At 55.0% G+C, this 27,632-nt stretch overlaps 4 protein-coding genes across 4 annotated transcripts; 2 read left to right on the top strand and 2 right to left on the bottom strand.

Annotated features, from left to right (window-relative positions):
* Window positions 1–1,427: 1,427 nt before the first annotated feature.
* NCLIV_057490 (putative AP-4 complex subunit sigma-1) lies at window positions 1,428–2,313 on the top strand (the record flags this gene model as incomplete). The annotated part of the gene is made up of 2 exons (XM_003885305.1): window positions 1,428–1,609; window positions 2,058–2,313. 2 exons carry the CDS (start codon window positions 1,428–1,430, stop codon window positions 2,311–2,313), a joined length of 438 nt encoding a protein of 145 aa, XP_003885354.1.
* A 2,758-nt stretch (window positions 2,314–5,071) lies between these two features.
* NCLIV_057480 (hypothetical protein) lies at window positions 5,072–6,879 on the top strand (the record flags this gene model as incomplete). The annotated part of the gene is made up of 4 exons (XM_003885304.1): window positions 5,072–5,360; window positions 5,733–5,837; window positions 6,155–6,265; window positions 6,746–6,879. 4 exons carry the CDS (start codon window positions 5,072–5,074, stop codon window positions 6,877–6,879), a joined length of 639 nt encoding a protein of 212 aa, XP_003885353.1.
* Window positions 6,880–8,377: 1,498 nt separating this feature from the next.
* Window positions 8,378–19,819, bottom strand: NCLIV_057470 (conserved hypothetical protein; the record flags this gene model as incomplete). The annotated part of the gene is made up of 14 exons (XM_003885303.1): window positions 8,378–9,577; window positions 10,051–10,184; window positions 10,336–10,425; window positions 10,611–11,097; window positions 11,433–11,667; window positions 11,881–12,104; window positions 12,584–13,364; window positions 13,811–14,339; window positions 15,017–15,299; window positions 15,679–15,889; window positions 16,244–16,559; window positions 16,942–17,178; window positions 17,597–17,833; window positions 17,992–19,819. 14 exons carry the CDS (start codon window positions 19,817–19,819, stop codon window positions 8,378–8,380), a joined length of 6,792 nt encoding a protein of 2,263 aa, XP_003885352.1.
* Window positions 19,820–23,373: 3,554 nt separating this feature from the next.
* Window positions 23,374–26,849, bottom strand: NCLIV_057460 (Transketolase central region, related; the record flags this gene model as incomplete). The annotated part of the gene is made up of 7 exons (XM_003885302.1): window positions 23,374–23,433; window positions 23,837–24,139; window positions 24,622–24,801; window positions 25,047–25,202; window positions 25,336–25,431; window positions 25,857–25,968; window positions 26,518–26,849. 7 exons carry the CDS (start codon window positions 26,847–26,849, stop codon window positions 23,374–23,376), a joined length of 1,239 nt encoding a protein of 412 aa, XP_003885351.1.
* Between the last annotated feature and the right edge of the window lie 783 nt (window positions 26,850–27,632).

Below are 27,632 nucleotides of genomic sequence, written 5' to 3'. Positions count from 1 at the left end.
GATAGACCTTTTTCCCCTTTGTGGCGGCGTGCACGTCTGCGGCTTGGCTGTCTTGAAAACGGACGCAGTCGGCAGAGAAGCGGCAAGCGGGTGTATATACAGCTCACTGTGTATCACCGTCTTTCACGAGAAGACGGACGGCTAGCAAGAGCTTTTCTCTGGGTACATGCTTCTCCAGGAAAAGAAGGGAAAGGCAGACCGGAATCAGTGAGTCTTCTTCTTGGGGTCGGCGCGCTGTGCCAAAAAGGGAGCCCACCGGCCGACAGAGAAACGCTTTCCTTCAGCCCCGCAAAAGATCTTTTCTGTTTCCACGCACTATATATCTATCACGAGAAAGAGAGGACTTCCCGTGCTTTTCGATGAAACCGAGACCCCGGGGGAAGACCGACAGTAAAGAAACTTTGCGAGTTCCAGATGCCGCGACATGCACAGGCGCCTTAAAAAGATACGTAATTTTGTCTTGTTTCGCGGCGCATGCACGCACGCCCGAGAAGGCCGCACTGCAGAGTCGTCCGCGAATAAATACCCCAGCGACACCGAAGTGAAGAGCGTTTTCCGGATTTTCTTCTCGACGCATTTCTTCACCACTGTATCTGCATCGTCGTGTGTGTGGATGGCCATCGAGAGCGCGTTGCTCGCGGGTGTCTTCGGCTGTTCCGGACTCGCATCTCTGTGCGAAAAGAACGGAGGCATTTGTACGCGCCCTCGACCCTTCTCTCAGTAACGCCTCGGAAATAAGAAGCGAGACTGGAGATTTCCTTTTTGACGGCGTACACCTCTTGTGGTATCGTGGACCGTTTTCTGGGAGAGAGAAAACAGGACAAATCGCTCCTCCTCGGCGCCTCTGGAGGCGACAGAGACCGGCGAGTCGGATATGCGATTTTTTTGGGGGGGGTTTCCATGTCTTTTTTGAGGACTTCCGGACCTTGTTTCCGTTGACGTCGCCTTGCGGGGCAGAGAAGACGCTGTTGGACGATGCATTTGCTAAATCGTTAGGAGAGCTGCGTGCTGGGGCCTCTCGCAGTCCAAGCACTGCCCCAAGTCGCGCTGAGCGAATCTTTCCTTTTCCCTTGTTTCCTTCCTCATTCTGTGACGCCATTGCTACCCGCCTATTGCACTCTGTGCACGTGCTTCTCGTGTGAATGCTTTCCTCTTTCCATCTTGCTCCCCTCTCGCCTCTCAGACATTCACACCCGCTCCACTAAACTCGCTGTCTTTTTGTCTATGCTCTCTGGCTCCTCTTGAGAGCGCATCCGCTTCCCCTTCCCTTTTTTCTCCGTTTGTTTACCTCTCCCTCTCTGCTCTCTCTGCCTCTGTGTTGCGCCACTTCGTTTTCTCGTTTCGTCGCTCCTTCACAAGAAGATTCCCGTCTGTTTTCTTCGCCTCTGGACCTCTTGGAAACCGTTGCCGCTGTCTTGCTCGCCAGAATGATAAAGTTCATTCTGATGGTCAACAAGCAGGGCCAGACCCGCCTGTCGCAGTACTACGACTTTGTCCCCATCCCGGAGAGGGTTGCGCTGGAAGGCGAGTTGATTCGGAAATGCCTCAGCCGAACAGAGCTCCAGTGTTCCTTTGTTCAGTATCGGCAATACAGCGTCATCTATAGAAGGTGAGGGAAGCACAGTCTCACAGTTCTGCCACAAGGACTGTTGCCTTTTGTGCGCATCCGGCCTCGCGTTCTCCACAGACTGAGCACAAACACTGTGCATCTTCCTCTTTCTTCCTCGTTCCCCTTCCCTGCCGACAGACTCTCTAGAGTCGGTCGCCTCCTCTCCTCTGCGGCGGGTGGGGTTCTCGCCCGTTCCGCGTTTTAAAAAGCTCTCTTTTCCCCCTTTCGCGTTTTCGAAAGCTTTCTTTCTTCCTGTCTCTGTCTCTTTTTGTTGCTTTGTTCCAGCTGCGGACGCGTCTGTTGGGCGGCCAGCAGCTCTGTTTTCTTCCTGGTCTCCCGCCTTCTTTTTCCTTGCGCGACGCCCTTTAGTTTTCGCGCGATGTCGCTCGAGAGACACCCCAATGCAGGTGGATCGCATAGCGTTTCTTTCTCCGGTTTCTGTTCTCAGATACGCGAGTCTCTACTTCATTGTCGGTGTGAAGGACGAAGAGCTGAACGAGTTGGCGATTCTCGAGTTCATTCACTGCCTCGTGGAGACCCTGGACAAATTCTTTGAGAATGTCTGTGAACTCGACATTATGTTTCACCTGGAGAAGGCACACTTCATTCTCGACGAAATGGTTATGGACGGCTGCATCGTCGAGACGAACAAAGCGAATGTTCTGTCCCTGATCCACATGATGGATGTGGCCTCGATTTCGTGAAAAGAAAACATGCGGCCAAGACTGGGACATAGAATACGGAACTTGGACTGTACGGCGTCTCCCATTTCTTTCTCCTCACCAAGGCGAGGGGTGAACTGCGGCCTGTTCACGGGTCTTCGGAAATCCGTGAAAACGCAGGAGAGGCCGCAAGGAACCGGTCCGTGGAGTTAAGTCAGTCTACATCTTGCTGTCTGTGTCTGTAAATAGAGCCGCATTTCCCTGTTTTCTGCAGCTGGCTCTATCAAGACCTTTCTTTCTAGATCTATTTGAACCTAATCTTTGTGTACGTATCTATCTGCATCTATACGCATATCTACTAGACTACGCATATATATATATATATATATATATGCATATGCGTGTGCATGCCTATTTATCTCTGTGCCTCTAGGTCTTCATCTATATGTTTATCCTCTCTGTATATATCTTCTTCTTTGCGTCTGTATCTTTCTCCGGCCAGAGAGAGGTTTGACGTCGCCGTGGTCAAAGCAAAGGGGAGACAGCCCGAAAGCCGTAATTCTTTTGGCTGCGTAGACTGTCTCTCGTCTCTTTCGGTTGGTCTGTCATGCCCTTCTCTCGTCCACTTGTAGGCTGTTTTCTTTCGCAGCAGTGCGCGCTTGCGACTTCTCGCCGGTGTGTCGCATGCTCTCCTGTGTTGCGTTTGGCCTCTCGCGTGAAGAGATTCTGCATCGATGTACATGGAGGGGAAAGCCGGAAGCGTTGTCTTCTCTCTGTTTTTTTCGCTGATAAAATCTCTTCTCGTCCTCACGAAGCCCTCTATTTGTGCGTCGCCTACCTCTCTTCTCGCCTTCTTCCTAGGCATCATGGATTTCCTCGTGGTAGCTTGCGCCGTAGCGTGTATCCCTTCTTTCTGTGGTGGCCGGCCTGCTGGCGGGGGAGGCCACTTGCCGAAGCAAAGAGGGCTCCTTCTTCGCCACAACGTCTTTAACGCGTTTTAAAAAATAAAGTTCTCTCGACACTGGCGGGACCTCTCGGTGTCGACACCCGACCGCCGCCTCGGCTTCACGACAGCTTTCCCCTCTTTTCTAAAAAAGCGAACCGTAGAGATGTTCCTGTAAAAGGGTTCGATGCCAAACACAACCCGTATATAAGCCGTTCAGGCACGCCTGCTACGTCACATTTGCGTCAGCAGCTCTCGCGGTGAAATATCCTTGGAAAGTTTGGGATCTCGAACATGTCCCGGCAGGGCTTCCTCCACACAATTGTCCTCTGTCGGACCGAGAAAAACGAGGGGTGTCTAGGAGGCAGAGAGCGCTGAGAACTTTATGAGTCGCCTGTTTTGCGCACAGCAGTTCCTCGCTAACAATTTTGAGTCCAAAGGTGAAATCGTCCTCAGAGACGAGGGGTGGAACCGTGAGCCAGGGCGTCCTCTGCGTCAATTTGGAAATGCCCTGTCGCTACACTTTCTCAGATTTCCCTGGGAAATAAAAGTTTGTTCTTGACGGGGACCAGTACTGAAGAACCGCCTTCTCGAGGCTGGGCCAAACCTCTGGTCCCCTTTCCTCTTTGGGAACTCTCACCCGCTTCCGTCTGGACCGTTCTCCGAACTCCGTGAAGAGCAACAACTCGCCAAATGCACACATACTCGCGCAAACTCTACCAATATGCTGAAATAAAGACTACAAAGAAAAAAAGACACAGACCGACTGATACCCATCTCTATAGGCTTTTACATTCATGCACGCATAGGAATTTATATATGTATAGGTAATTGCTTGTTTGTTGTATATATATATATATATACAGCTATAGCAAAAAAAATATGTGGATATATACAGGTATAAGGAGAGATGGAGGAAGTTGGATAGTTGGCTGGTGGGATGTGGTCCTAAAACAGCACAATAGAAATTGGATCCGCTAAACAAAGACATTCAAGATCTAAACCAGTAGTCCACAGTGAGGATTGACGAGAAGATCGAATTGTCAAAGTATCCTTGTTTCCCCTCGTTGCAAGATGTGTCCGTTGGCCGGTGAATCGCATATAGTTCAACTTTAGTATATACTCTGAAAAAGCTGAGAAATAATCCTCAAAGATTGTCACGCCCAGGACGATGTTCTGATCATCCCTGGCATCTAGGTAGGAATTTGCTCCCTCTCGTTGCCTGCGTGCGGAATCGCAGGAGACAACCGACCTCTGAAAGAAGCCTTGGCACCTAAAAGTGACCAGAGATTTCCTTTTCCCTTCTGCTCGTCGAAATCGCTCTCAAATAAACAACGGAATTGCGCCTCACCGAGGCGGTTGCCAGCGTCGCATGCGAGAGAGAGTTGACTTGTTTTGCATGCAGCAGCTAGTCCTTTTCCTTGGCTAGTCATCCGACCCCCATCCTTGGGACGGGCTTCCTTTCTTTCTTTCCTTCCACTTTTCCCCTCTGTTTCTCGAATTGAAATCTTCTTTTCGTCTCACAGAGTCTCTTCCAGGGAAACAACGCAACCTTTCCGTGCCGCGTGCACCCTCGTTTTCCTCGACTACCGCCCCCGTGTGCTGACGCCTCTGGTCTCCGAAAAAGCCTGGTCTTGTGTGTCTTCTTTCCTCCTCTCCACCATTTTCAGTCTCTTCTCTCCAATCCTTCACGCCTCATCCCCTTCTCTTATCTTCTTCTTTTGTTCATCTGCTTCTCTTTTTCTCTGCTTCGCCTCGCCTTCTCTCCCTTGGCCTTGCTGGACACCGTGTGCACCCGTTTGCGCTCCTGAGCCCATGACCTCCTCGACCTTGGCGCCATCTCCCTCCTCTCTCACGATGACGGCCTCCTCTCTTTGCCTTCGCTCTTCCGGCTCGTCTTCTTCTGTTCTCTCTTCCGACTCTCCTTCCTCTGTTCTCTCTTCCGACTCGCTTTCCTCTCTGTACTGTTCCTCGCCGAAGCTTCGTTTCCCGCGCTCGGTGACACGCCAAGTCTCCCGCCTGCACGCATCAGATTTATCTCCACACAACGCCACACCAAGCAACCCATCTGTTCGAGGAAAGCAACGAAGCTGCATTCGCCGCGCCTGTCTCGTCTCTCTTGTTTGTCTCGTTCACGCTTCCCTCTGTAAGTTGTCTCTCTCGCAAACTGCGAAAGCGGTCGCACGAGACATAAATATCTCTGTATCGATGTAGGGGCGGGTATATGGATGCATGCGTTCTTGTGAAGGAATCCGTGTTCGGTCGCAGCGCTCTACTCTGGATCGATCAGCAACCACCTCACACTGCCGCTCTCTGTGAATTCCTAGATTGTATCTCTGTGTCTCTCTATTCGCTGTCCCTCAGTGTCTCCCAGTGGCCTTCGTCTCTCGCTCCCGTCTCTGTTGAGAGCGCGAAAACCGAGGAAAGGCAGCGCGCACCCGATATGCAGAACACAGTTTTCCCACGGCGCATGTGCAACGAGTCGCAAGCGTCTCTCTTCGCTGTTTCTTTTTTTCAGGTGTCTCGGGGGCTGGTGAGGCGGCGGTTACGACGGGAGGCCTTTGCCGGGACCATTTTCCTAACGACCCAGTCGTGCTGAATTACTGCCAAAATGGAGCTACCTGTACAGTCCAGCTGTCGTCTGGTGAGTTTCTCCTCTGATTTTGCTCATTTCTCGCACGCGAGGCCCTCGATGGAACACGGCCCGAGGCTTCTCACAAAATAGAGACAAGTGTGTCCGTGTGCCTACGCGCTACATTGCGTTCTCCGGCGTTGTCTCGGACGTTTGTTGCCTCCACACGCGCGCGCGCCTCCCACGTGATTCCGTCCAGATTCGCCGAACAAGTGCCTCCGACGGAGACTGTCGATTCCTTGTCTCTCCGGCAGCAATTCGCCCACGATTGTCGCTCTCGCGCTCGGTATGTTTTGTCCGGTTTGCAGGGAAACTCCTGCAGATTATCTGCAACTGTGCAGAGCTGCAAACGACCGAGTATCTCTATGCCGGCCCGAGTTGCTCTATCAAGCAAAAACTCGCATTCGTTGCTGGGTCTTGTAAGTTCTTCCTGGCCCGCCAAAGGAGGCGCAAGATTTGTGGGCGCATGGTGAACTTCCCTCGCTTTTTCCTCGATATTCTGTTTCGTCTGTTTTCGGAGTCTCTGTGGAGCGACGGCAAGGTACAGCTCTCTCACACAGCTGCTCTGCAACTACAAGGCGCAGGCAGAGATGTCGATTTCACGCGATAGGCTTCTAAACCGCCAACCGCCACACAGCCACACACCAAATCTGCATCTACGCATAGGCTGCACATGCCACCATCTCTGTAGTTGTCTCTATTTGTCTACACGTGTCGAAATCTCTTTCTGTACCTCTCTGCAGTTGGGGTTATTCATGTATCTTCTGACCTACACGTACGCGTACGTCTGCCTGGTATGATTCTTTCCATACACGTTTTGTGTGTGCACACAATCCTCGATCGAAATGTGGGTTTGTGGGGTGCACGCAAAGCGTTTCTCTGCTGTGTGATTGGCGCAGTCGGAACGAGTGTGCGGAACACGTGCTGGCTGGAGAATCTGCTGGGCCTGAACAGCTGGAAAGATGTGCCGTCGCGAGTCGCCTCCTTCTGCTACACGCTGCCTTGTCCCAGTCCGGATGGCTCTAGCATCTAAACAAAAGAAGCGCCTTCGTTAGTCTCTGTCCCAAGGCTCTCTACACACATCTATATCTCTCGATATCCATCTATAGCTTTCTATACCTCTCTATGTGTATCATGCGTGAATAGCCCAGCTTGCGCCCTGATAGTCTCAATCGCTTCGACCTACATCTCTCCGTATCTGGTCCCGCCTCCTTTCAATCTCGCGGTCTCAGTCTACACAAGCGTCAGCCTGCAAACGTATCTAGCCGTCTGTGCACACGTATATCGGTGCGCACAACTTTGGCTGAATCTGTGGAAGCGCTCTCCACCTCGATTCAGATCTTTTCTCTCAGCATACGTATATTTGCACAGTACTTAAATACATTCGTACACATGCTCTCGCTTACACTGTGTATATGCATGTATATGCACATACTTGTCTATACCTGTACTTTTCTGCATGCATTTATGTGTATTTATGGGTGTAGGTTCTCAGTGTGTGCCCCTGTTTTGTTTTCGCGGTGGCCCAGGGGTGCAAAGACACCTTTCGCCAGGTCGTACCTATTTCAGCGCCGAGTCCCGTTTTGCGGTCGGCGATTTGTTGACTTATTTGGATTTCTTTTTGCTCTATCGGCGACCGTGTCGACCTTCCAAACGGATTTTCGCGTTTCCAAATTCACAAAATCGAGAAGAACACATGATTTCCCAACTGTTGCCTCAGTGCACAGATACCAATTCATATGCAGATTGACACGCGAGTCTATACTCAACCATTCAAACATTTCTACACATATAGAGGAACGTAGGTGTAGATATATATTTATAGATATCTCTATATAAGTATACGTACATTTCTATCTACAAATGCACTGACTGTCCATACCATATACATACATATATATATATATATATATATATAATTTACATGTACATACCTATATCTACATATGGATACCTATACGTTTCACTACATGTCTATATCAACGTGTGTATTCAGGTATGTATTACAGTATGTATTTTTGGGCGAGAGGCAGATCACTTTGATGCTTTCGAGGAAACATATTTCTGCTCTTTTGAAGCAAAAGTGAGGAAGCTGAGGCCAGAGGACAGTCGCCACGACTTCGCCCGTTTGCCGCCCTAAAAGTGACACACACCGCGCCGTTCGAGACAAAAACAAAAGCGTCAGAGAGACAGGCAAAAATTCTGAAACGACGGGAGTCTGAGATTTCCGAGAAAGCCTCAATTGCCTCGCTCGTTGCGGCTAGAGTTGGGAAGATACGCGCAGATTTGCGGGCCATCCCTCAAAAACAAAAAACCGACAGCAGCCACGAGAGTGTGCGCATCCATGCACAGCTGCTCTCTTGAACCAGGAGAAACACTGAGCTAAAAACACACACAAACCTACACCCACTTCTCTACACCTTCCCACATATACATATGCATATATACATATACACATATATACGTATATATACATATATATACGTATATATATATATATATATATTTGCAGTTGCCCTCCAAGGCACTGTTTACGTTTTGGATTCTCGTGTTTTGCGTTTGGAGGCACTTGGCGCGGGCTCCCCCCCTTTTCCTCGTTTTCTCTTTTCTCTTCCTTTCGGTTCTTGATCTTCTCCCGTTTCTTGCTTTCCTCCGTCCTTCCTGGCCTGTGCACGCGTGGTGGCTCCAGTTGATTCGCGCTCTGGAAGCGCCTCGCCGGCAGGAGAGGCGGCTGAAGCGGCCGCATTCGCGCGTCTCCCTCTCTTTCTGCCTTTTGTCTCTGACTGGTCCGCATGCGATTCCGCCTCTTTCGTCTCGGACTCGTTGCTTTGTTCCTCTTCGTCCGCATTTTCCTGCGCCTCTTCAGACGCCTCTTTCTCCGCCTCTGCTTGGCGGCGAGCACCTCTGTCACCGGACTGCTTTCGAGATTCCGACACGTCCTCGTCTGCGCGCTTTCGCCGTCGCTGTCGGCTCGGATTCTCGCCCGCGTTCTCGTCTCCCTTCTCTTCCACCGGAGCCTCTTCCGGAGCTCCAGCCCCGCTGTCTTCTTCTCGTTGCTCCTCCATTTCGTCTGTGTCCCCTTCTTCTCTCTTCCCATCATTCTCTTCGTCCTTCTCGCCTCCTGCTTTTTCGTCTGCCCGTGCTTCCTTCGCCCCTTCTTCGACTTCTTCTACATCTTCCTGATCCTCCCCCGCGGCTGTCTTGTCCTCGCCTTTTTTGTCTTCCTCGCCTGTTTGCTTCTGCGTCTTTCCGACAGCACGCGTTTTCCTCTTTGGCGCTCTACACACATGCGCTGGGCCTCGAAGAACGACAGGTGGGGACACGGGCGGCGGAGGAACGGGCGCGCGCCCAGAAGACCCCAGCGAGAGAGGCGGCGGAGGCGGAACTGAAGAGGCGTCGTCGGAAAGCACAAAGCCTGCAGGCATCACCAGCGGCGCTGCGGCGAGGCCGAACCGCCCCTGCAAGCTGCCAGGCTGCTGAGGCCGAGGCAACAGACCGGCGGACAAAGAAGAAGAGGAAGACGAAGCAGAGGAAGAAGACGAGGACGAGGAAGACGACGAAGAAGAGGAAGACGAGGACGAGGAAGAAGGGATGTTGAGTTGTTTTTTGAGTTCTTCGACACGAGCGACTGCGCGGTTTTGGACGACGGTGAAGAGTTGGGCCACGTCCGGGATCAGCGTGGCTCCTGCGGGAAGAGGTTCTTGTCGACCGGAGAACGGCTCTCGGCGCACCTGCAAGCAAACGAAGGCGATTCGTTTTCCACTCGCGTTCCAAGGAAAGGCCTCCACGCAACTCAGAGTTGAACACATCACGCACGCTCCTCACGTTCCACACGCTGCCGCTTGGGAAGAACCCCTTTCTTCCTCTCTGTAGCCCGTTGGAGATTTGGAACGGAGAGCGCGTCCAAGTGAGAAGCAGTCGCGCGCGTCAAACCGCAGCCAGCTTGCCACCGCCGGCACAGATGTCGTCAACACATGCATGCGAAGCGCAGGAAAACCTATCTCCCTCGAAAACGTTCCTTCTCTTCTTGGGTGCGCGGTGACTGTGCCGAGCCTCCAGAGCCTCGAACACGACTGACGAGCCTGAGACTCGCCGACCCGTAAAAACTGTTGACCTGCGAGTAACTCTTCCCGTTTCCGGTCTGGAGGGGCAACGCTTGGAGACAGGAGCACATGCGGCTGTGGCGTTCAGCCCTCTTCCTTACCGTCCGAGTTGTCGAGAAGTTTTCTTCGTCAAGTTGAAGAGCCAGCTGCAGCGGCCGTTTCGCGAAGTGACGCATCACCGGGCGCGTCTCAGCGCAGTTGCCGAACAGAGACCATCGTCCGAAAACGTACAGACCTAAAAGCAGGCACCCGATTGAAAACACACACGTTTTTCTCTCCAGTATTAATCCCTTCGAGCTCGTGCGTTTGTGTCCTCGTGTTGTGTTTGGGCCTCGTTGCGCCCAGTTTTCCTTCCGCCTCTCCCCTTTGCTCGCCAATTTCCTCACCGAGGCGAGCACGCGAGACTGCAACAATCAGGCGGCGAACATCTCGAATGTGGCCGACGCGCTCCGTTCGAACGAGAGAGAGGAGAATATCTGCAAAGCAAGCCAACGGGAAAAAATGCGCTCCAAAGAAACATAAACTCAACCACAGATACAAATACATACAAAAATAAATAAATACATATACATATATATATATATATATATATATATATATGGATATACATATATGCACATCCAGTGCCTATATATATATATATATATATCGATGGACTTACAGTCATTTTGCATGCCTTGGTATTTGTCGACGGTTGCCACAGCCTTGGGGAGTCCGATCGCAGGGTTCCACGCGCAGCGTTGATGGAGAACGTCGGAGATGAGAGCCAGCTGACCGTTGTACGTGGTGAGGATGCTGATGCGTTCGGCTGGGTAGCCCGTTAGCCGCATGTACATGTAGAGCGCAACTACCGATTCGGCTTCGCCCAAGTTCTGGTAAAAGTACGGCAGCGGGCTGGTCTCGCCCTTCCCGTTGTGGTCCTCGACGTTGATGAACTGGAAGTCGAAGGAGAGCCCCGGATTCGCCAAGACGTACCTTTCGTCCTCCACAACTTCCGGCAGGTTGCCCAGGCGCCGGTAGTTCCAGGAGTAAAGGGTAGCCAGGGACGGTCGCGCACGCCCCTGCATGTCCAGTTCGAGCGCCGGCGAGCGAAGGCGGATGAAGCGCGAATACAGCGACTGATCCAGGCGCGAGTACTTTTGAAAGGCCTGAAGCGCGAAGGCAGACCAAGGGGAGACACACATAAAACACAGGGCAGAGAGAGAAACAACAGGGGCAAAAGGCGGCAGCAGAGAAAGAAGAAAGGAACGCATCAGGAGGCAAAAAAGCAGAGGAAGGAGAAAGGCAGGAACCGCGACACCAGCAGGAGACTGAGAGATGTATGTGCGCAGGGAGGGGGGCGAGGCAACCACAACACGGGTCCACGGCCGCGGCGCTGCGCCACGCTTCACACACTGGATCGACGAGAGGAAGAGAGAGGCGCGTCTTGGATGGCACGAAAAACACTCCGCATCTGGGTCTCTTCCGTTTACTTTCTTCTCACCCGATGCTTGACAATAGGCGGCAACTGGTGGTGATCGCCAATGAGGACGACGCGCTTCAGCCTGCTGACGCCACGCTCGAGTTGTTGCAACAGCATAGGAATGAACGTCTCGACTTCGAGGATTTGGGCGGCTTCCTCAATGATTAGCGTATCGTACTGGAACTTCAGGCCGACGAGGTTCTCGCGAGTCATCGCTGCGTGCGTACACGTCATGGCAATCATGCGCGCGTGCTTCCTGAAAACCAGAAAACAGAAATAGACACCAGGTTTTGCTCTCCATCCTCGCCCCGTGTATCGCCGGAAACAAGTTACACCTTCTGTCTCGCGTCTCTTTTTCTGCGGAAAGGGGCGAATTGCGCGCTGCCCTCAAGCGCGCTTCAAGAGCCTTTGCGCGTTTCCCTCTCTGTCGAGCGTTCAATCAACGCGTCTGCATGCAGAAAGGCCGTACGTTATCAGGTAGTTCGCGCGGTCTCCGGAAGTGCGGAGGAGCTCGAAGGCTCGGCAGTCGTCGATTCGCTGGAAGATCCTGTCGAGGTATCGGAAGCAACAGGCTGCCATCTCCGCGTCCTTCTCCTTGTCCTTGACAAACAGCGGCTGCGGGGCGTCGGCGAAAAAGAGCGGAAACGGAAAGAGGAGTTCGAAGGGCGTGTGCCCAAACTCTCGCATGGCGCGCTGATAGTAACAAGGAGAGGACAGGCAGCAGATGGAGAGACAGACGCTGAACAGGAGGTTCTTCCGCTGAGCGCTTATGAAGCCGAAAGAGGAAAACGGCACACAAAAACGCATCTTCCTCGACTCTTCGTGGCGTGTGACGGAGGAAACCGCGCTCTTCGCTCTGAGACCCGAAAACGCATGGCGCCTCCGCCGCTCCCAACCCACGACAGCAGTCAAACGCACGTTTCTACCGCGAAGTCCAAATGTTTCACGTGCCGTGTCGCGCGACGTTTGCGTGTGACGATCCGAGAGTAAAGACGGCTCCGCCCTTCCAAACTCGCTCTTCCACAGACTTCCTGCAGAGACCCCGCGGTCCCGTTCCCTCCCTGCATTCGTCTCTCCCTTCCCTCCAGGCTTCTGCCTCGCCTCCAAACCGCCTGCTCCCCCCACGTCGTACAGTTTCTCCGATCCACGCCCCCGTCTCTCTCCTGCCTTACCACTGCGTCGACGCTAATGCATCCGTCCTCGTCCACGTCCTCGGCCTCTGCCGTCTCGGAGTCGTCCTCGGCCGGCGCCTCTTCCGCTCCTGGCCTCTGTTCTGCCTCCTTTCGCGCGGCCTTCTTCACTTTGACGACCAGCGCCTTGCCTCGCTCTTGCTCGAGGTCTGCAAACACCTGTCCGACCTTGCTCCAGAACTCGTCCGTCTCCTTTTCTGCATGCGCGGCCTCTCGCTCGAGGCGCTGGATCCTGTCGACGAGTTTCCTGAACCGCTCCATCCTGAAGAGGATGTGGTACCTGTAGAACTGCAGGGCGGTCTCGCAGGAGAAGCCCACGTCGCCGACGGCGAGACCGGGCGCGTCCTGTTCTTCCAGCGTGCGCCCGAGCTTCTCGACTTTCTCCAGCAGCTGCTTGCGGCGTTCCAGGACGGTGTTCACTCGACCCTGTTTCGAGAAGGAGAAGTCTTCTTCCTCGTCCTCCAAGTCGCCGATCTTTCCCACCGCCTTCTCTCTGCTCTCTGCGAACAAGTCGCGTTCGCCGCGCCCCAAGCGCAGCAAGTGCGTCTCGTCCACGTCCAGGTTCTTGATTTTGCGGAACAAATCGTTCAACGCCGCGTTGCTGTGCGAGACGAGCACCACCTTCTCGGACGGGAAGTTGTGGTAGAGGAGATAAGCCAGATGCGCCGCCGTGTCGGTCTTCCCACTGCCGGGAGGGCCCACAACCATCGTCAGCCCCGGCTGCAGACCCGAGAGGAGACACCGCACTTGCTGCGGCGTGAATCTGGACGCGCGAGGAAGCGGACGCAAAAACACACAAGCAAAGAGATGAAGAAGACCGAGGGAAGGCCAACGACGCGTGGGCAAAAGAGAGAGGTGCGCGGAACAGAAGAAGAGATCTGCAGACGAGACAGAGACACAGAGAGACGAAGGGGAGAGAACGGAAGAAGGAGACGGACAGGACAGCCCAAAAAAGTGCGAGGGGGGGGATGTGCGGAGATGCTGGAAAAGACGGCAGGTTCGGGGCGGAGTTCGAGAGGAAAAGCGAGAAGCACATCTCAGTTCTTCAGACGGCGTCTCCAACCCGAGACGACGGGGCACATCGCACCGCTGAAATGCCATTTATTTTCGAGGTCTGCCTCCCCTCCCCTGCCTGTCTTGCGCGTCGTCAGAAAACCTTCAACCTCTCGGCCCCAGCCTCTTCTCCTTTCCGCTTTCTTTCCTGCTCACCGAATTTTGTTCGTGTTCCTGGCGCACTCTGGATACGGCCCGACAGCCGGCAGCGTGTACGTGCTAGCCTGAATGCGTAGACGCGGCCATCCCGTCCCGTCCGGGCCTCCGCCATCGGCGTCGTCGACCTCCAAGACGAAGGGCGCCGCGAGGTTCTCCGCCGCTGTGAGGTCTGCATGCGCGAACGCCTCGCGCAGGTGGGTGGCGTCGAGGAAAGTGTCTCGGAAGTCGAGGCGGCGGAGGCGCGACGGCAGCCGGAAGAACTGCGCGCTCCCTGGGTCGCCAAAGCCGAGGAAGAGGTCGTGGAGCCAGGCGGGAATAACCACGTCCTCAGGGTGGTTCATCAGCGACCGAATCGTGGAGAGGACTGCCTTGAAGGTGTTGTGTTTCGGGTGGCGACGAATCAACAAGTTGAAGCAGCTGTAAAAGTCTTCGAAGCCTTCCTCCTCCATCCGCAGCACGTCCTGGCTGTACTGATTCGGGTCCAACAACACCCGGAGCGTACGCGCAGTCCCCATTGGCAGACGCGCTGAACACACAGACGAGACAGGGATTGAGAAGAAACACCGGCGCGTCCAAGTCAGACCCCACAAAGAAACAAGGCACGCGGGCGAGGGCCCGGCGAGACGCTCGTCTCTCGAGGGGACTGCGCGGCCATATCTCTGGGTCGGGGGGGTTCCCCAGACTTCGGGAGGCGAGCGTCACGAGAGGCTACGCAACTGAGAAAAAGGCAAGAGAGACACGTGTCGAGGGCGCATCAGACCGTTGGGCAAGCAGCTGCAGGAGGAAAAGCAAAGCTGGACGCGCCAGGCGGGAGACAGGCAAGCCGTGAGTCGCACATAAAGACACGCGTTGTTTCTAAAAGGAGGCTCTCCGACTGGGCGGGTGGCCTTGCCTCGGCCGTCTATTTATGGAGGTGGAAAGCCAGAGTCTTCTCGGTACAGGTTCAGCTGCTGCCTAGACACCGACCCATTTAGGGAGTCAGAACGGCGTGATGCAAAGACTGTTCGAAAGGAAACAGCCTTGTTCTTCTTCCACGCATCCCTCTGGTTCTTCTCACATTTGTCGTGAAGAGCAGAGCCTGAGAAAGGCCGCCCGGCTCTCTCGCTTCCCGTCGGTCCCCCTTCCTTTCCACACGTGCGTGGACACGGTTCTCATCGGCCGCTTGGCCCCCACGGAGACACACCACGCGACCTTCAGACTTACGCTCAAGCGGATTGAACTCGCTGATCACCTTCCCGTCTTCGTCCAGCACGTCGATGATCTCGCAGCCTCGCAAGACGACAACGCCGAACTTTTCCGGGAACTGGTGCACTTGCTCGATGTCTTGGAGCCGCCCTGTGTACGGCTCTTTCGGAGCGACGATGCCCACGAGAAAGAGGACGTCAAACTGGCGAAGGGAATCCCACTCCCGAGCCACTTGCGGTTTCAGCCCGGCCAAGTCGATGCTCAGTTCGGCGCGAACTTCGGACGGGACCGTCTCGCCAACCTGCACGAGAAGCGACAGGTCGCGCATGCGTCTCGAAACGTAAGACAAAACGCGACACGGCAAAGGAAACGAAAAGAGAAAGAAGGCGCCCCCGGTGTGGCAGCCCAGGCAAAGCACACGACGGTCCGACGGGACACAGAGAAAGGCTTTCTTTTCCTCTTCAGACTCTTATTCTTCTCTCTCTTCTCCGTTTTCACATCGCGCGTTCTGCTCCTTCTTCTGGGTCTGCTCTGTCTTCTGTCCCTTCTCCTGCGTTGCCGCTCTTCTTTCTTCGTTTTCTGTTCGCTACCGTTCCTTTGTCCGCGCCTTTTGGCTCTCGGTTCTTCCGATCTGTCTTGTCGCACGCGTCACCGGCCTGCTGGGAGTCCTCTCTGCTCACCTTGGGCTTCTCGACGGCGACGACCGAGAAGCGCTGGAGCTCCAGAGCCATGCGCGCGCTGCCTTCGAACACGGTTCGGCCGCCGGCTGCGTCGAGAGCATTTGGGTCCGCGTACACTCCAGTGACCGCAGTCGGCGCTTCTCTTCGCCTCGGCTTCATGCGAAAAATCGCGTCTTGGATGTCCTCTCGAACTTCGTAGATGGACTCTAACCTGCGACCAAACGGCCACCAGCGCGAGAAAACATAACCAGAGAGGAAAACGTTCACAGGAAACCACTCCAAAGGGAAGAGGAAGGTTTCTCACCGCAACTCTCCTTTGCCAGCGCGAGTGTTAGGCCGATAAAGAGTGGAAACCTGCGGAGCGGCCCAATGAGAGAAGGACGAAACGTCCGCACGAGAAACCCCAAAGAGGACGGGATAGAGAAGGGGAATTAAGACAGAAAGAGAGAGATTAAGAGAGAGAAAAAGACGGAGAGCTTAAGAGCAAGAGAGGGAGAGATTAACAGAGAGGGGGAGAATCAAGGGAGTATAGATATAACGATGGGTTTTGTTTCCTTCGCGTTACCTGAAGAGATTGAAGTTCCTGAGGAGGTAGTCGTGAATCGTTAGAAACTGGAGATTTAATTTGGGCAAGGCCAAGGCTGTCTCGCCGGTGTACTGGTCAGCGGGGAGAATTGCTTCGTTCCACATTTCCTCTTCAGACGGGTACAGAGAAAGCGCATTGAGCTGCTCCAGCTGATCTGCTCGCCGTTTCAAATGGTGGCACAGCGTTTCAGTCAAAAACTCGCGAATCCACTTCTTCGTTCGCCGTGCATGCGGCGGAAGCATCGAGTAGAAAGACGACAACGTCGAGAAAGGTGCGACAGCGGGACGCGGAGCGCCTGAAGGCCAAAAGATCCCGAAGGAAGAAGTGGATCACACGCGGGAGGACGGTTAACGAGACAGAACGACGGAGAGAAGTGGGAAGGCGAGGGGAAGGACTGAGACACACAAAAAAAGAAAGGGCGCGAAAGGCGTATGAGGAAAGGAAAGAGCAGAGAAATGAAGGAGGAGAGCGAGGAAAAAAGGAAAAGACACACATATATACATACATATGTATATATATATATATATATAGGGGAAAAGAGTGATGGGGGGTCACACCGCCGGAGACAGGGACGGGATGCCGAGTCGAGGAGCCGTTGCAACATAGGGAAAGACGCCGAAGAGACAGGAGAGAGTGAGCGAGAGAGGCTTGGACAGGCGACTGTCCCAGATTCCTACCAGGCAGGGTTTGGGGATCGACGAGGTTTAGGTGCGTCGCCATCTGAAGCAGCGTGAGGAGCTCTTGCTGTTCCAGGAGCGCGCGCAGGTCGGCGGGCGAGTCCAGGGCAGAGACGGCAGACAGCGCCGGCATCTTGAGAGCGGGGATGTCCGCAGAGAGCGAGAAGCAAAACTTCTGGAAGTCCGCGACACGACGGTAGTGGGCGTCGACGCACTGACTCGGCGTCAGCGGCAGACCTGGAAAGGGACGATTGAAAGAGCAGATCGGCGAGGAAGGCAAGTGAGGAAAAACCAACGTGGAAGCCAGGCACAGAAAGTGGGAAGGAAGGAGCGGGAACAGCTAAAATCGAGCCGAGAGAAACTCAAAAAAAACACCAGACTGCAGAAACGATTCTCTTCGTCTTGCTGTCCAAAAAACAGAAAGAAAACAACTCCACACACAGCCTCATGGGCAATGCGCAAGAGGGGGTAAATCACATATACAGCATATATATATATATATATAGCAGATGTAGGTGAAGATATGCTTACATTTATATGTATATATATATATATATATGCATGATTATAGAGCTACGTAAGCATATGCATGCATCCGCACCGGAATCCATCTAGAGTTTAGGGGTCTTGCCTGAGTCGTTGTCGATTTCGAAACGGCTGTAAAAGTCGAGGAGCTCCACCATCTGTTTGTACACGCCGGCCTCGGGCGTCTTGGCGAGGCTGGCCATGCGTGCGCGAACGACGACTTGCAAGTTGTTCAAGAGAGGCAGAATGCACCGCCTCGTTGGTAGCTGGTTTTCCAGATCAATCAACAGCTCCAGCATCCGCTCCGCCAGATAGACGACCTCCATCGGCGGGCCGTCCGCCTCGGGATACTGCAGAGGCACGTCGTCTGAAAGAGCACACAGCGAGACCTCGACGCATGCAAAAGAGAAAGGGGACAACCAGACTGCCGACCGTCCTCTGGAGCAAAAGACACCCTCTGGAGACGTTTTTTCGTTGCTTGCGGCTTCCTTCCACGCGCTTCCCTGAAAAACGCGTTTTCCTTACCGATGAGCCAGAAGAACTGTTGCAGGAAGAGGGGGAAGAAGTCTCGGTCGACGCGGGCTCGCTTGATTTCGCGCTCTTTCTCGCGTCTCTTCATGTCTTGGACTTCTTCTCTGGCCTCGGTCGCCCCCTTTCCTCCTTCGGCCTGCTCGGCTGTCTCCGTCGGGGCCGCATCCCCGAGAGCCGCGAGAATCTCCGCCTCGCGCGCCTCGTCAGCGAGATCAACTTTCTTCTTCGCTTTTTGCCAGAGCAGGACCGCCGCGCCGCTGCTCTCCAGCAGCTGGTCGAGGAATCTCGGGGCTGCATGCGCCCACATCGCTGCGCCGCAAACGGAGAGGGACACACGGCGCAGCATGGACTCCTCGAAGCCCTGGAAGCAGAGAATCAGGAAGCGCACGACGAGCGTCTTTTCGCTCAGCGAGAGCGTCGACGACGAGGGGGAGGCGGAACGTGACGGCGAAGGAGACGACGTTTGCGCGACTGAGGCCTCTCCACGGGGCGCGGCCTCGGCGGCGCTTCCGTTCGGCGTTTTCTTCTCGGAAGGCGCGCCTTCGTCAGTCGCCTGGAGAAAGAGGTCGAGAAGACTGTAGACGAACGCTGAGAACTTCGCGTGGAAGAACTCCTCGGGGAGGCGGACCAATTCATCTGCGGTCGACTCTGCCGCCAAGGCGATTCCTTCTTTCTCGTTCTTCTCTTCGGGCGCCGGCTCGCCGGCCTGAGCCGACTCCCCGTTTCCCATGTCGACTTCGGCCTCGTGCGCCCGTTCCTTCTCCGGAGGCGCGCAGGCGTCTGCGGAAGCGTCGCTTCGCCCCCCCTCTCTCCCGAGGAGCAGAGGGTGGTTCAGAAACGGCTGCCACAGCGGCAGGTTCTTCCGATGCTTCTCGAGGAGCATGCAGACGATGCACAGCATGTGGGCCTTCGAGACACCCAGCTCAGGCTTCGCGTTAGGCTCCGACCCGTTCACCGGAAAATAGGGCCAAAGGTAGTTCTCGAAGAAGAGCGAAAACTCGAGGGCGAGCAGCGCGTGCTGCGGAAAGTTCGCCTCCACCAGGTCGTCGTAGATCTTCTCAACCAGGCTCGGATCAAACGGCTTCTGCTTCCGCATTCCGCGGCCCTCTCCCTTCGCACCTGTATCCCCCCCTCTCTTCTCCGCTTCCTTCTCTGTCTCCTGTCTCTCGACCTTCGCAATCGCCTCCAAGGTCGCGCGCGCCTCTTCACAGCGTTTTTCTGCTGCGTCAGCCTTCTTCCTCGCGAGGCGCGTCTGCTTCTCCAGTTGGTTCTGGCCCTTCTTTCCGCGACCTGTCGCTTCCTCGCCTTCTTTCTCTCCGCGCCGCTTCTCCAGCTCAGCGAGCGTCGCCTGCGCCGACGTCAGGGCACTCTTCTGCTCGGCGAACCGCGCCTGGAAGAAAGCCAAGGCATCCGGATGGTACAACGGCGGCTTCCTCCACGTTGCCTGGCCGAGTTTGGAGAGTGCGTGGGAGCTCAGCTGCCGCAAAGAAGGCTCGCAGGCCTGCCTCGCGCCTCGTTCGGCCTTCTCGCCCGCTGAACCCCCTCGATCCTTCTCCCGCGTAACCCCGCGAGCACTCCTGGCCGATGACGCAGCGGCCGAAACGGGGCGAGCGTCAGCAGACCCAGTGGGGGTAACCCGGCGGATGATCAGGGGCGGACGCGCGGCTGGAGTCGGAAGCGGCGGCGCAGGAGGGGCGGCAGGCGGAGGCGGAGGACGACTCGGCGCTCCAACGCGAAGGATTTGCGGGCCCTCAGGAGACTGGCAGCTGCTCGGCCTTCCTCCATCAGGAGGAGGCGGAGGACGCCTCCCGAAAGCGCACATTGAGAAGGAAGGCCCTCTTGAATCCTCCGCTTCTGGAGGCTTCTCGTGAAAGCGGTTCTCGCGTGCCCCGTGCGAGGCGTCTTCAGCTTCTCCCGTTCTTGCTTTCAAACCCTTCTGGAGCGTCAATCGAAGAGCGGGTTGCCTTCCTTGTGGCTAGTGCATCTTCCAAGCTTTGAAACGGAAAGGCGACTTTGAAAAGAGAGTCTGGGGGGTGAAGGCAGCCAAGTCCCGAGACTGTCTCTGTTTTTCCGACTCGACGTTCGCCCCAGAGATCCCAGACGACTCCAGCGCGCTTCGATAGTTGAATACCCGGCGCCCAGCCTCGGCATCCGTCACTGCATCTTTTCTCTACAGAGATGCCCACAGCACACGAGGTTTTGGACTCGGAAACCGCGAGATCAAGATCGAAACCCGTAGTCGAACACAAAGTGAGGGAGCAGAAGGCGAACGAACCACAGATCCATTGAAAAGCAAAGAAGACAGAGAAGCAAACTGCGCCGAAGATGCGTGGAAGGCAAGAGGCAACGACAGGAACGCGGGAGTCGAGAGCTGAAGCACACGTGAGGCGCGAGGAAACGCGACGTGGAAAACAGAAAGAAGAAGTACGAGAGGATTTAGACTGGACGAGAGCAGGCGAAACAGCGAAGGGGAAAAAAGCGGCGACTAAAGAGAGACAAGCAAATTCGGGGGAAGGGTGGCAACGGATTTTTTCGCACGAGCCTCGTCGCGTTTGAAGGAGGGAAGCGGGGGGAATCACTGGAGCGAAGAAAGGAAACAGAAAGGAACGAAAGGGAAAGGCCCCAAACGCGAGAACGAAAACGCGGAAGACTGTCTGTGGGGGGGAAAAGATTGTCTTCGCAGAATCTACCCAGCGAAGACCGGCAGAAAAACGAAAAATCGCACAGGGAAGGTCGATGGCAATCTATGAAGAAGCGGGCAAAGTACCCACGCAAGACGCGCAACACACATAAGAAGCGGCGAAAGAAAGACCAAATTTACATCGTGAAACGGGCGACAACCCCTGCTTTTCTTTCCAGTGTGCGCTGACCAAAAATACAGCAAAATCGGCGTATATTCGGAAGCCGACCCGACATGAGCGCATGCAGACGAGAAGCCCTCGAAACTGAGGGTCTGCGTGTGGTGACGCAGTAGACATACCATATATAAAGATGTATTCCTAAAATAAAGATCAGTTGTACAGTTCTGTGTTTAGGGCTTTACTTGGCATGCGTGGAACACTTCATTTCCCAGGAAAGATGCGCTCCCTTGTGGAGAAAATTCTGCGAGTCTCGTGCGACCCGTGCCATTGCCCTCCACACAGTCGCACGACGAGCTCCAGCGGGGTTTATCCACATCCGTCTAGCTCAATGTTTAAAAGGAAACATATTTTTGAAAAAACACACACATTCGTGAGTCTAGAGGTCAAAAACATATCCACCGGTGGACGTACTAACTTCTTTTGCGGGACTACAGCATCACGGAGGCAGACGCGCCGTCGCCAGATACGGCTTTCGTGCTTGCGAGTGTTTGAGAGACGAAAAAACGACTGCCACGAGGTTTGCAACCGAACTGTTGACTGCATACAGCTATGCGCAGAGCGCTTGACACTGATTTCCCAGCTGTGAATTAGTCTAGGGTCATCGGAGGGAAATGCTGTTCAGGTCTTCTCTTCGCCTTTCAGGAGTCCACCTGTGTGGTACGGACGCTTCTGGACCTACCTACACACATCCACACGGACGTCGAAAAAAAAGTATATATATGCATGTTTATCCGTGTTTTTATATGAATAGAAAGAGATATTCGTGTGTAATCTCATTCTAGACACCCTATGCACATGGCATGGATATGATCAAATGAAGTCCGCACCAAGGAAGTTGCTCGATATGAGTAAGAACGGTGCTTCCCACAAAACGTGAGGGTGTCTCGCCACCTCTTGACTCGCCTGCGCGGAGGAAGAGACGCTCGTTTTGCCGTTTCAGTCGCCGTAGTCGTATTCACAGCAACACACAGGGTACTGGATAGCCAGAGAACCAGGCGCAGATTCTACCTCTCATTTGCACGCCTTCGATCCATATTGTTTCTCTCCGGAGCCTCTGACGGGGACAGTCCCGAGTTTCCACTGGTAAACAGCGTAGGCAGAAGGAGACACGTGCGGTATGACAGCCGGCGTCCATGTTCGAAGTTGAGTTTTTGTCGAAGAAATCGCCGTCTGGGTGCCCTCCTTCTCCTCGGCCTTTTCCTTTTCTTCAGGCGATCTCACTGTGACGGTTCTGCTCCGGTGCTACGGACACTCTCGCTGTGTTTTCTGTCTCCTGCCTCGTCACGCCTCTTCTTGACGGAGGTATGCAAATGAAGGGAGCGCCCACGCCACGTGCAGGCAACGCAGGAGAACACTTTCTGTGTGCACGAAGACGCCGCTTCTCGCGTCTAACGCTTCTGCGAAAAGATAAAGCGTATTCCCCGCTAACGCTATGCGTGCAGATTGCGTGTGGATTCTGGGACCGAGGTGGAGAGATCGTGGACTGAGAGTCTCGGTCCTTGGCAGGCTCTGTGAAACGCGCCTGTCGCCACCTTTTTTGCCGCAAAAAAGTGCCTCTTTCGTTCCTCGCCACCTTCCACCTTAAACAAAAATACAGAGTGTGGGAGCCTGAGTGCCGCGATTTAGAGTTCGCCTTCGCAGGATTCGGCAGGCACGCCGCGCACGATGGCATGCACATCCGAGGAAGCTGGTGCATTCTGCGTGCGAGCACCCTTTTCAGCGAAAGCGCGGGCGGTGAGAGAAAACCGAATTCCCTCACGTGGTGCCGCCTACCCGCCATTCACGGTTTAGAGCGGACGCTTCCGCGCGCAGACCTGCCACACAGCGAAAGGTCGACGGGCTGCGCCTTCTCGCCACAGCAGAGCTAGGAGGCGGAACCGTTGATCGAGCAAGAATGAACGAAGAGCTGAGAGCTCTTCACAACGTTTTGGAGGTTCCGCACGACCAGCCTAACCCCGGAACCTTTGAAGAGGCGGGAACCGCTGCGCTCGAAGACCCGACAGCAGGCTAACAACTGAGAGAACAAAAACAGGTCACATTGAGTTCACCAACCTACGCGCCCACCATCGATCTACAACACACGCATTTCGCGAGAAAGACACGATCTCTGCTTTTTGTCCCTCTTGCTTTTTCTCTCTCTCCCCTGTCCTGGCGCTGGGACACGCCGACTGGCAGAGCGAGGGGGGCGTTTCGGCAGCCGCGTGCGGCTTGGCTCATTCTTCCTCGCTCGCGTTTTCCGTTTCCCGTCTTTCAGACGACACACACACACTCTCCCGCGTTCTTCGCTCCACCAATGCACCAATGTTCACGGACGACGGCCTCCGCTTCGCGCCGCGCTTTTTCGCCCCGATCCCCGCAGGCAGCGCTCCCAGTCTGCATCCGCTCCTCGCTGTCCCGGGGCTTGTCCGCTTTTGCCTCTTGGCACGTTTTGCGAGAGAGTCCGTTGTGGTTTTTCTCTCTCGGCGTTCAGCGTCTTTGCCTTGTCGGCTGCGCCCCGCTCTCTGCGCGCATGCGCTCAGGCCTGCTTCAACTCACGAAGCGCCTCCGCGACCTTGTGCTCGTCAGGCAGGTAGAACTGCATCCAGAAAACACATTCCAACTCTTGGTGGCAATGTTTCATCCGCCGTCAGCTCTTTCGGCACCCAATACATCTTTTGACTTCTACACATAATAATGATAGGAACAGATGCGTTAGCAGCGCACACGGGCTCTTCTTTTTGACTCGTGTTTCACATGCACACACCGCAAACGGACGTATTCGCGAGCGGTGGAGTGGACCAGACTTGGACTGCGAGGCCCAGCGCTGAGATCCACATCTCTTGCGGAACGCTGTGAACAACGTGCAGTGCACGCGCTCACGGACCGGTCCATCCCTCGCTCGACAGAGGGTCGACGGAGCTTTATGTGTCCGCAAGAAGTCTGCAGGCAGCCGTGCATATTCAGAGGATATGAGCACGCAGAAACGCAGAGAGTCTTACGGGTTCGAAGGCCAGAGGGAAGGGGGTGTCGTATCCGGTGACGCGCTTGATCGGAGCCTCGAGACTGAAGAAGCACTTTTCCTGGATAGTCGCCGCGAGCTCTGCTCCAAAACCCATGGTCAGCGGAGCCTCGTGGGTGATGAGGCATCGAGTGGTCTTCTTCACAGACTTCACAATGGTGTCAACGTCCCACGGCAGAATCGTCTGGAGGTCCACGACTTCGACGGAAATGCCCTCCTTCTCGACTTCCTGCGCAGCCTTCAGCAGTCTGTGCACTTGCGTTCCCCATGCGATGGCGGTGATCTGCGAGACACATCCCCGACAGAAAGGAAGCAAAACACGCGATGCTCAAGTCGCGCGAGCGCCTCCAACTCAGTGTGTGGCCGCCAACGACTCTCACTTGCCGCGACTGTGTCTGGAACATCTGCGGCATGCACAGACGCCGCCTCGCCAGCTATACAGCGCGCAGCCTCTGGGAGGAAAACGCGGTTATGAACGCCAAGAGACAACGCGGCGCAAGGCACACGGAGCGGACGAGGTCCAGGCGATGAAGATCAACGACCAGGCAAGGAAGATCAACGCCCCGGCGAGGAAGGTGAACGAGAGAGAAAAACGCGTGAAGAACTCGAGGCAGAGCAAGGGCCAGAACAACAGAGGGGCGGGCGACAAACGAGAAGAGGCGAGAGAAGGGGACAGGGAAGAGAAGTAAGACGGGGACGAGACACAGTATTCGGAGAGAAGAGAGCGGAAAAAATTGGGGACGACAGCGGAACACCGATGCTTACGTGCGAGCCTTCCTTCACAACCTCGGCATGGCTGAGCGGCAGCTCGTAGTCGCCTGTGGGAACTTCGTCGACGGCGGCACGGTACAGGATTTTCGGCTCAAAGAAGACGACTGGGTTGTCGTCGCGGATCGAGGAGAGGAGCAGACCCTTTGTTTGGTAGGGCCCTCGGGGCACGACGATCTACGCACACGCGCGAGACACGAAAAAGAGCTGTCCAGGAAATGTAGCGCGACTTTGCGACAAGACGAGGCCGAGGAGGAACACAAAGGGACAACGACGCACCCGCAGAGAGACGACACGTGGGGCAGAGAAAGCCGCAGAAAAAGGATAAACGGTAGGACACGTCAAACGGAAAGCACGAGACACACTGCTGTTTTGCGCAGCATCTATTCTTTCCTGGACGAGCGCGCAATTTCGCTTTTTACCTTGAGACCGGAAGCATGCGCAAAGTACGCCTCGGGAGACTGAGAGTGATAGAGACCGCCGTGGCCCACTGCGCCCCATGTACTACGGATCGTCAGCTTTCCGCAGTTCCAGTTGCCTCCGCTGCGGTAGCGGAACTTGGCGGCTTCGTTGGCGATCTACGAGGACAAGGGACGCACATAACGAGGAAGGGGTGAAGAAGGAAAAAGGCTGGAAATCAGAGGAACGGCAGTGAGAGCGCACGGACAGACAGAGGAAAGAAGAGGCGGCAAGCAGAGACGAAAATCGTACCTGATCAAAAGCAGGAAGAATGTAGTCGCCGAACTGAATTTCTCCGATGGCTGTGTAGCCGACTGCAGCCATGCCAATGCCGAAGCCAGCAATCCCCTGTGTACGCACAACGGTTGAAAAAACAATCCAGTGAGTGCCCGAAAACGGGCGCGGAGAGTAAATACTGACAGAAGAGCAGTAAAGATAATAGATCAAATATATCAGATATAGTTTTTAGCTCCTGCGGCGCGGCGTTCGATTCGAGCACTCGGTTCATTCGTCCTGGTCTTCCGGAATCCCCTCTCCGGTAAAATCGTTTTCTCTACATCGTGCGCCTTCTTTTCTGCCGTCTCCAGCGGTGGGTTCGTCTTCGACTCGTTCGTTCCTGTCATGGGCAGGAGTGCGTCGTCCCGGGAACGAAGCCGCGAGAGGACTTGCCGTTCTGCCGCCATGGGCAAACTGCGCTCTCTTGTCCGCATCCGTAGGATTGGTCTTTGCCCTAACCCAGTGGGACTGTGCCGAGCGAAACGATCAACACTCACCTGCTCAGAAAGAGGGGTGTTGAAGACACGATGCTGTCCGAACTTCTCACGGAGGTCCACGGAGCAGCGGAAGACGCCTCCAAACGCCACATCCTCGCCAAAGAGGCACGCTCTACAAAGCAAAGGGAAAGACAAGATGCAAAACGAGGAGGGTGTGTCAATGGAAAAGAGGTGGAGTCCAAATTCAGTGCAATATATGCATGTCCACGGCACGAGAAGGTATGTCGGGGTTGAAACAGAGAGGGCATCATGAAGAAGGCGTCAGACACGGAACGGAGCCTCAGTAGGTGCGAACGAAGCGTCAAAGGTTCATTTGATGATGGTTCGACAGAGAAGCTGCAAAAATGTAAAGAAATCCGTAACCGCGTAGAGCCGGCAGACAATGCGAGGGAACCACGAAAAGCAGAACAGCACGTGGCGGAAGAGCGCGATCTCCACACCGGGAGAAACGTGGAGAATGCTGCACAGCCGCAGTATCCTGTTTTCTGCCCGTGAAGAACCTGGCGAGGAGTCGAAGTGACCATCCTAGAGTGAAACGAATGGAGCGGCGCGTGGCGTGTGTCAGTGAATGCGTATCGGCCACACCGATACACCGCCGAATCCCAGACAAAAGGCCTGGTCGAGGCAAACAAAGCTCCTCCCTGGCTGGGTTGCGACGTACGTTGGGTCTGTCTCGAGAGCCGTGTGGAGAGCAGAGTTGACCGCAGTGAAAACGTTCATCGGAGTCGTCGGTCCGAGATCTTTTCTCGTTTCCGTCGACGTCCGGCAGGCGACGGTGAAGTCGAGAGCACTACCGCCGACGTTGCGCTTCTGTTGGAATTGGGACAGAGCGGCAACTGCAGTCGGCCGGGACAACTGCAGACCCGAGACGGCCGCTGCGCGCGAAGGCGCGAAAATCGAGAAGAACCGGACGAAACCGACGCCCTTCGCGGACGACAGCCCGGAGGTCCGTGCAGCGGCAGATGCCGCGGACAAAGACGCAAAGGCGGCCATTTTGAGGGTGCCAGGCGGAGTCGTGAAAAGAGTGGAACAAGCGACGGTAGAACTGGACAGAACTGACAAGACGAAAGCAGGTGTATGTACACCGGACAAGACGTGTGGCGGCGGAGGGGAGAAGGGCCCTGGAAAAAACGGGGAGCGCCCGTTTCGAGACTGTCTCCGGTGGGCGGAAACAACCGCGGGGACAGGCAGCGAAGGAATTTTCAGGTGGAAGAATGACGCACGAAACGAAACAGAAAGTTGAGTTGCGCGAGAGGTGACTGGGAAGTGGGAGCACGGCTGCAACGTACGAGCTGGAGAGAGGGTTCTCCGCCCCAGAACAGAACAGGGACTTGCGCACGCGCAAATTCACAAACTGAACCGCGAAAGGCTGTTTTTTGAGGCAAAGAAGCCGGAGATTCTCCTCCCGAGGGGGTGTAGAAAACAACCAAGCTCTTGTCTCTTGTCTATCGCGTTTCATGACAACGCAGCGGCAGCTCCTGATTTCTGCGCGCGGACAGCGTCTGGGCAGGGAATCACAGGCAGCCTCTTCACTCTCCCTTCTTGCACTGACCTGCCGTCAAACACTATTGTTCTATTCTTTCGAACCTTGCTGGCGCTCCGATGCGCCTCTCTTGCCTCTCGGTCTGTACCCCAGCACATGCGCCGACGCTCGCTCATGTGCCTGATGTGCATGAGCTGTACTTCCGGCGCTCACCCGATACATGAAATTTCGTCTTATGGGCGGGGACACACGAGGCATGCAAGAAGACAACACAGCCACTTTCTTGCGCACAC

Source organism: Neospora caninum, chromosome XI, assembly GCF_000208865.1.
Source record: "Neospora caninum Liverpool complete genome, chromosome XI".
Taxonomy (NCBI): Eukaryota; Apicomplexa; class Conoidasida; order Eucoccidiorida; family Sarcocystidae; genus Neospora; species Neospora caninum.
This window is presented reverse-complemented; position numbering and strand designations above follow the sequence as displayed.